Below are 8,891 nucleotides of genomic sequence, written 5' to 3'. Positions count from 1 at the left end.
GACCATATTCCATAGACGCTCTATGACTTTGAGATGAGAGGGAGAAGTTTGAAGTTCAGGGAGATGTGTGAACTCCCTAACCCAAATATACTGACCTAGCCACTGAGGGCTGAAAGTTAAGAATAAAGTAGCTAGATGATCTGAAGCGGGAGAAAGCATGTGAGAACTCCCAGACTTGTAGAGTCCTTTGGAGCTAGCCTGGATGGCTTGCTGAGCAGAATTCAACCAGATGTAGATAAAGAAGTATAACACAGGAGCAAGCATGAATTGCTACAACTTGATCAACTGGACCCTTGATTATAGATGAGAGTGCCCCAAATTCCAACTGAAAAAGGAAGGGTTCTTCATATCACGGATCCAGCATATCTCCTCAGTACACTGAATTGATAGGAAATGGCAATTTCAACTTCGGCTACCAAAACTGGGGGCTATAAAGGTACAAAGTGGCTGGCTTACAAGCTTTCACGAGGGTTTTCATCATGTCCAGATGGGTCTGGTTGTGAGGAGGACAGGATTTTATGATTCAATTTTTGAGCTGTTTTCAGGTCTAATGGTGATTGTCACAACGTAAATGTAGAAGAAGTGCACTAAAAGTGGGGAGCAGTTAATCTGTCATTTCAGGAACAGGGGACCCCAGGACCATCAAGCTGGAAGAACATGAGAGGAACGAGGGATCCTGACCAGAAAAAGCGGCGACAACAGAGATGGTGGCAGAGGCAATGGCATAGAGAGACAGAGAGACAGAGCAGCAGAGGACTACAGACCCATGGACTGAGAAAAACAGTGTGCCTGCAGACAGGAGGCTGGCTTGGAAAATGTGCCCTTTAGACATTTAAGCAAATACAGATTTACAGTGTGGTATGTTCACAAAAAAAAAAAAGGGGAATAGAGGGTAAACACTGTTGGCTAAGGGTGCAAGGAGTGGATTGTAATCATTGCAGTGATTTGCTGAATGTAAAAATGGAGATGTGCCCTGTAAGCCTTCACTCACTCAATACACAGTAAAAGCTTAAAAAAAACAGAGTGATTCAAGACACACCCTGCGTTAATTCTGCCTCTTTCATGTAACAGAAAGGTTCTGACGATAGATAGTTATAATCCCATGAGTTGTAAGTATTACCGCATATCTCTGGGGGGAAATAATTCAATCCATAACACCAGTGAGTTCTTTTGAATACTTTATGGCTAGGCTAATGAAATTCATAGCTGACTTATTTTAGGGCCATTTTATCGCTGTAGTCTATACAGTGCCTGAAACAGTAGGTGCAGGTAATTCGAGCCACCCACCAATGGATAGTTCTCAGGCCAGACAGCATGTTTGTCTTCTCCGAGCATCTAATACAGCACTAGATAGAACGGTTTTGCTTTTTACGTGCTGGTGTACTTTGTTAAGACCCACATAGAAATCGTAATCGGTGATACAAAGAATAGGGTGTTTTCGAATACAAACCTGTAAATTCCCTCTACCCTTAGAAAATGAATCTGTGTCCTTCCCATCACTCAGCTCTTTACTAAAACATGTGCTCACCTCTGTCTGGACGAGGTAGTTACGCTGCGTCCTGATGTGTTTAAGGAATCCCAGGACATTGACTGTGCTTTTGTCTTTGATCTGTTGCAGCATGCTGTCTATCACAATGTAGGTGCCTGTCCTGCCCACTCCGGCACTGTAAGAAACGAAGACAGAGTTTTGCTCTATTGTCATTAACCATGGAATGGAAACAATGATACCATAGGAGCTGGACGAATAGTATTCTGTACTTGCCATTTCAACCTCCCTGGCAGCTCAAACACCTGAAAGTCACTCAGTGATGCAAGGAACAGAGAGGTGCTCCTCCTTCAGCAGTGCCCCCTGCAATCAGTGAGTCCCTTTTTTTATACAACTTACCAGTCGGCTTTTATTGCCAGCAACTTAGAACCTTACTAATACACTCACTATTAAAACATTCTTATCTTGAAAGGGTGCCTTCCTTTAATACAGAATAATAATAATGTATCTGAAAAAAACTGACCTCCTTTTACTCACATTTCCTAACTATTTAAAAAATCGACCAAAACCAAAGTACCCAAAAAGATCTGAGTTCTGTAGCACTGAATAAGGCTTTTGGCAGCATCTCCTAGGAGGATCTCCATCTAGCACAATTCCCTTTATACCCATTGTTGGATAGGCTATTGTCTCTATTTCAGTGATCCCTAAGTGGGTCACTAAAAATGTGCCATTCTCATGGGCTCCAACTTTTGCAAAGAATTTGCTTTACAACAGCGTATCGTAAGAACAACTCCAAAGAAATGCATAGAAAATTCTGAATACCTATGCAACATAAATCACAGAATAAGGAACAACTATTTGAATACTAAAGTTAAAACAACAACAACTAAGAATGCAATTACAAATGAAACATAATAAGAACATTTTTAAACAACCAACTGCTGTTGTTTAAGGTAGTTAAGAAAATAAGTTTCATATAAAGTTTCCCTCGTGCTTTTAGGAAGGTGTTTTACATGGCATGTATAAATTAGAATATCCTTTCACACATACCATAAATACTATTTTTTAGAGGAACTCTACAGAAAAGCAATATATAAAAACTTAAAAGTATCAGTTGTATGAAGCTTGTGTTTAAAGGTCAGATTTTTATTTATTAGGATCAGCCTAAAATTTCCCTATAAATAATGAGGATTTTGTTAATAGGAAATAAGGTGATGTCATCAAAACTAGAAGTTCATCCTCTGAAAACATTAAAAATTTTGTTTTTTTTAAACTTGTACAAGTATATGCAATTGGTGATTTCTTAATGGGATGATAGTTACTGAGAAGTCCCATTAGTAAAAGGTATTATTCCTCCCAGTTTTCAGTAGAAAACTCGATTTCTAACTCGAAGCAGAACAGTCATAGTAAGCCGAGATCACGGGGCACATGTTCCCTGATCTGCCCACATCCTAGGCTGAATCCCAGACTGGAAACAAAGAGCCACCGTACCTGCAGTGAACCAACACAGGCCCCATGTCCGGTGTCCGGGCTGCTGAGGATCTCCTCACGAAGGTCAGGACTGGGAGGGCATACTCGGGGACACCCATGTCTGGCCACTGTGTGTAGTGATACTGGATCACTATTCTTTCATTCTGACGGCCCTTGGGATTTCCCTTCTGACCCTGATGACAAAGATGAAAGTAGATGTTTTTAAGCAGGAGGTGGGCTTTGGGTATTCTGTATAAAAATCACGAAGGGTTTTGTCAGGAAACGAGAACCTGATCCCGCCTCTCTCGTAACTCAGCTGCATTCCTGCTGCTTTGTGACCATCTCTCATGCCAATAAATGGACTATTTAAATGAAAGTTTAACATCAACTTTTTGGATTTAGAACTATCCATTTTGCATTTGGAATAGTATTCTGCCTACAATACTTCATTTTTTAAAATTTTTCTTGTAGTTTGGGTGAAAGTTGACAGTGCCAATCCATTTCCTATTGAGTATTCTTTACACATTTTCTTTGGTGGCAGCGGCTGCGGTCCTCTCAATGTACCAGCGCTCCTGCCCTTCCCAGTCAGTCATCTTTCATGCCTTCTCAGCTATGTCATCTATCCTTTTGGTTTGGTAAGGCTGGTTGTACTGAAGAACACATTTCTGGTGTTATTATTTCCTTTAAGTTGTTTTTAACTGCCATCGAGTCGGTACCGACACATAGCGACATGTACAACAGAACGAAACACTGCCTGGTCCTGGGCCAGCGTCACAATTGTTGCCATGCTTGAGCCCACTGATGCTGCCACTTTGCAAATCCATCTCGCTGGGGGTCTTCCTCTGTTTCTCTGACCCTCCATCTTACCAAATATGATATCCTTCTCCAGCGACTGGTCCCTCCTGACAATATGTCTGAAGTATGAGAGAAGAAGTTTGGCCACCCTGGCCTCAGGCCTGTCTGTTCTTTGGCTGAAAACTGATCCCTGTAGGAGACAGCTACTCACCATAGTGGCATGAGAGAACACTGTATTTGTGGACTATGTTATCCAACCGATCTAGGAGTTCCCTGACACTATGATCCTAAGTCCTATCATTTACTCCCCTCAAGGTATTTGGTTAAATCTTACAAGTTTTCACAACTTTGCAGCACATACAAATATGTCTGTAGTAATGCCCTCAGCCTAGGTGTGGAACTGTAGGATAAGCACTGGACTGCTAACCACACAGTTGGAGTTTCAAATTCACCAGTCATTCCTCAGAAATCCTATATAAGGGTTGCTGTGAGTTGGAACAAACTCAACAACACTTAACAACAACAATGTATACAAGAGGGATTAAAAAAATTCATGGAAAACAAACCATTATGTATTTCCATGAAGTTTTTTAGTCCCACCTCTATGTACTTGTATGTATGAATACTTCTATTCATCTGTACCTATGTATGTATGCATAGATATTGTCTGTTTTTACGATTACTGCATCCTTCACCCAAGTTAATGTGTCAACAACCCTCAGTTAGTGATTTACTCTTGGTAACCGTTAACAAATGCTTCTTTCTGTGTATGAACCTTTTCTGGACTTTTTGTTAATAGTGGTTCTCGTGCATATTTGTTCTTTCGTGATTGGTTTAGCCTTAGGGATTTTCTTCCACAGGACTAAGGGTTTAACTCCCACTTCTTCTCCACTGTCCAGGTTGGATCTTCACGAGCGCCAGTGCTAGCAGTTGCCGTACATGCTCCAGGCAGAGGGAAGACCCTATCTGACAACTGAGGCAGCACTGTCTGAATTATTACAACATAACTATTTTGGATGAGACATTTCTCCCCATGGATCAGTTGCTGCAATACCATGCTGAACCGATCAATGTACCCATCAACACTGTAAGGCACTGTGCTGTGGCCCAGGGTTACAAGGCCTTGACAGCTTGAGTTTGTAAAACGTTCTTCTGCCGCCTCTGCTTCTTTCTCATTTTCACCTATGACTTTTTCCTGTTGTCAACCCTAGACTTCCTTCTTTGACCTAACCAGATTCCAAAGTAAGAGGGGAGGGGGTACTGCTTAAAACCCAGAAGGGCCCCTCTGAGTAGTATGTTTTATATCTGCCATTGGTTAGCTTGAGCCAGCTAACGGCTGTATTATTATAGAGAACACAGATAAATCGAGTGTTGTTGATCTTCATCGACTTCTGTCGTTCTTGGAAATAACTATACATAACAAGAGGTTGTCCTTGAGTAAAGGTTAGCTCCACATATAAAATTCAGAGTAAAAGGTAATTCTTCTGGGGCAACGGAACTACCAATTTCACACTCTCTCAGACATGTCCAAGACTCATTTTTTCCCCAAATTATTGCTACAGAAGGACTCCTGGTGTGGCATTGCAAGATAAGCACAGCAATAGACTGGTGGTTCAAACCTAACAGCTGCTCCTCGGAAACCCTATACAGGTCACTGTGAGCCAGTAGCACGTAACAGTAACAACACTGCTACTAAAGGAATCCTAGTGTGGTGCTGTCAGATAAGCACTGGACTACCAACTGCAAGGTCAGCAGTTCAGACCCACTAGCCATTCTCTGGAAACCGTATACATAGTCACTATGAGTCAGAACTGACTTGATGGTACACAGCAACATTGCTACAAAGCACTGCCATAAACCTAAGTTTCTATGGATGAATTATCTTTTCTTAATAAACATCTTCCTAGAATTCATGACACTGCTGTGACAGTGGATTTTGAAAAACCAAAATTGGGATAACATGAAAGTACTATAGGCTTTCAGGATATTAATAACACAATAGAAAAGGTTCTGTACTGTTATGTCACATTAGGAGACACTGGGCAAAACAAAGTCACGATGGTTTCTTAACTCTCTAGTCATGTTTGTTGGGTTTTCTTTGGGTAAATTTCTAATAGGGAACATCTTATACAGCACTCTTCATACTTACTGAATAGCAGAATCTGATTTTACAGAGCATCCTGCAGTACTAGGTATTCCTTGTAACACACATTGGGAAACACTGCTTTAAAGCTGTCAGAAAATTGGAATTTAAAAAAAAGTTTAACCACTAAACAGAGGCTGCCGTTTTTGAAGACTGTTACCCAGACCTTTCAACAACAACAACCCTAACTTCATGAGAACCATTTTCTTTAAAATGAAACTTTTGGGAGTCCTGGTGTGGCGCTCTGGGTTATGTATGCGCTGGACTGCAAAGTCAGTTTGAACTGCAAGGTTAGTGGTTCAAGTTCACCAGCTGTTCCTTGGAAACCCTATACAGGGTTGCTTAGGGTCGAAACTGACTCAATGGTACTTAACAACTCCAACCTTAAGAGGACCTTTTTCTATTTTGTTCATGCACGGATGAAATCATTCAACCAGGCCAGTTAAATTCTATTATGTGCCAATCAAATGAGTTGTGGGAAAAATGTTTTAAACATACTTATTTTAAACCAAGTTGTAACGAGATTGGGCCCTTGCCTTATATTCGTTTTCATACAAGTGTACAATGAGATGCCCTTGTTGCAGCCCACACCGACCCTCAGTACCTTCTTCACTTTCGTATTTCTGACTGAGAAACGACGAACGGTATAGCAGGCATGTACTTTTGTGCTCTTCAGTGTGACAATAATGTTCCCATACTCTTCACTATTCTCTGTTGGCCAATACTGATCGCATTTTCGCTGTAAACAAAGTTGAAAAAGAGAATTTATTTATGCCACAGTTCGGCTACTGGTAAGTAATTTCAAATGACAGTGTGAAAACCAAGGTAATGCTGTCACTGAGTTGACCGAAAAAAGCAGCTGATGGTTTGGCATACATTTGGGCAAGATCATTTGGAAAATAGGCCTAGTATTTGTGATCATCCTTGAATATTTGATACACCTGAAAGAGGAGCTCAGCAAAAAACAACAAAAAACCTTGTAGAGCTGACCTGTAAGAAACGTGTCGAGGATCTGCTGTAGGAGGAAGGAGCATAAAAACTCTTTGGGAGGCTGGGCTGAATTTATGGAAAGTTCCTTTTGACTATGCGAATCTGCACGTTACATATTTGGGTCATCAAAAGCAAAACGAGGGACACCAGAGTCCTATAGAAGCAGTAGTACTTTTAAGCAAGGAATCTAAACCTTTATACCAGCCTGGACTAGCATCATCTTTTAGGGTGCACTCAAGATTCATACATTCTACAATGTTCACCATATTATTTTACCTAAAGAGGTTTTCTTACTGACGGTGACAGTGTTGAGCACTCCATACTTCAATCTCAACGAGGAAGCGTTCCTTGACCACTCAGGCCCTTCTGATTTCCCTGCATTTGTTCCTTCTGTCCCCTGTCCTTTTCTTTTCTGTAACTCCTTCAACACCCACCTCTGATACTAGATTCTTTACAAAATCTCTTACTAGACTATGCACTTTTGCATTGTGCAATGTCCCCGAGTACCCCATGCATCTCCTCCATCACATTTAATCCATGCTTTTATGTGCTTAGCAGTCTTTCCTACCAGACCACAAGCAAGGGCAGAGCAGGGAGAATATTTTTCGTTTCTGTAACTCTTTATACCTGGTCAAGTTCCTATCCTAGAGCAGGCACTCTCCATAAATATTTTGAAATGAATGTGCATGATTAAGAAAAAGCCTCTTACTCTTCCTTTTTCCACAAGGTTCGTAATCATGATAATGATTCCAGTGTTTTGTTCCCAAATCATCCTCCAGAAATCTTCAAATGTCGACTTTAAAGGTCCCTGGGTGGCGATGTAGGCTTTTGCTTTGTTGTAACCCTTCAAAGATGACGCAGCACAGAGTAAGATAAAAGCAGTCTCACAGATGATTAGTTAATAATTCACGTGCCTTCCACACTGAATTGTCTGTGTTTTAAGTGAAGGCTCCATACAGTATTAAAATACATTCAACAGTCTCTGCTACGCTCTTCAATTTTTAGAAACAGGTTCATAAAAACATGTCTGACTTACATCAACATAGTTTGCATTAATGTAGTCGCTGTGCTTAGAGTCTTTTCCTGGTAAAGGTCTTAACTTCACCCTACTGTGATCATCTATAGAGGACAAAAAGCAAAAACAAAATGTATAATTCAAAACTAGCAGCATTCTAAAGCACAAAACAAGGCAAACATGCAATGTGGCATCTCCCAGAGTGTCCTCCATAAACTTTTTGGCAAAAAAAGGACAACTAAATAGTTAAAAAAAAAAAACACACATATCATTTAGTCCCATCTCAAAGACATAGGACCACCTCTTAACTAGTGCTCTGACCTGGGACTTTCTACAAATGCAAATTAACATCCTAAGTAGTTCCATGCACAACTATTGAAAACTGCAATCCTCCAAAACATCCTTGTCCTGTATTTTGAAACCCAGCACAAAGGTCTTTGATTACCATAGTCCCTCCCCATCCTGATGAATGCAGATGTAAAAGGGTGGTTGCCATTCAACTCCAGAACATCTATTTTCAGGAGATTTGATTATTAAATTCAGTCGGAATCCCTGCTATTCCAATACAACCTAAGTAACAAGTAGAATTGCTTGTTAGGAGTGATCAAATTTCAGGAATCTGAAATCATCAGATTTTTGGATCCCCTTTACTTAGTTTAAGAACAAAAGGGGAGGGGATGTCTGTATTTGGGCAATGGAGTGAGCAACTCCTTTAAGGCAGAAAATGAAGTAAAAAGAAGTTGAGGGCAGAAACAGAGTGGGCAAAAGCAAATCTGAATTTGTGTTCAGAGTCATGATCATAAAGAGTTAGTTCAAAGAGCAGACCAGAGAGTGGGGGTTAGCCTGGACATTACTAAACTCCATCTGTATCAAACACTTTTTAAATGTCTCTGGTAGCGTAGTGGTTACGAATTGGTCTGCTAATCTCATGGCCAGCAGTTCGAAACTACCAGCTGTTCTGTGGGAGAAAGATGAGGCTTTCTGCTCCTGTA

The 8,891-nt window shown here is 40.7% G+C and overlaps 1 protein-coding gene across 2 annotated transcripts in view; it reads right to left on the bottom strand.

Annotated features, from left to right (window-relative positions):
• The window catches only part of PTPRG (protein tyrosine phosphatase, receptor type, G), a 1,006,925-nt gene that overhangs the window by 21,475 nt on the left and 976,559 nt on the right, over positions 1–8,891 (bottom strand). For both annotated transcript variants that reach the window (XM_006862095.1, XM_006862096.1), the window contains 5 exons: positions 7,921–8,003; positions 7,594–7,728; positions 6,499–6,633; positions 2,978–3,150; positions 1,529–1,664 (listed from right to left, as the gene is read on the bottom strand). In XM_006862095.1, the coding sequence (XP_006862157.1) occupies positions 1,529–1,664; positions 2,978–3,150; positions 6,499–6,633; positions 7,594–7,728; positions 7,921–8,003 (662 nt within the window). The remainder of the gene's footprint in view (positions 1–1,528; positions 1,665–2,977; positions 3,151–6,498; positions 6,634–7,593; positions 7,729–7,920; positions 8,004–8,891) is intronic.

This window comes from Chrysochloris asiatica, unplaced genomic scaffold (genome assembly GCF_000296735.1).
Source record: "Chrysochloris asiatica unplaced genomic scaffold, ChrAsi1.0 scaffold00046, whole genome shotgun sequence".
Classification (NCBI taxonomy): domain Eukaryota; kingdom Metazoa; phylum Chordata; class Mammalia; order Afrosoricida; family Chrysochloridae; genus Chrysochloris; species Chrysochloris asiatica.
This window is presented reverse-complemented; position numbering and strand designations above follow the sequence as displayed.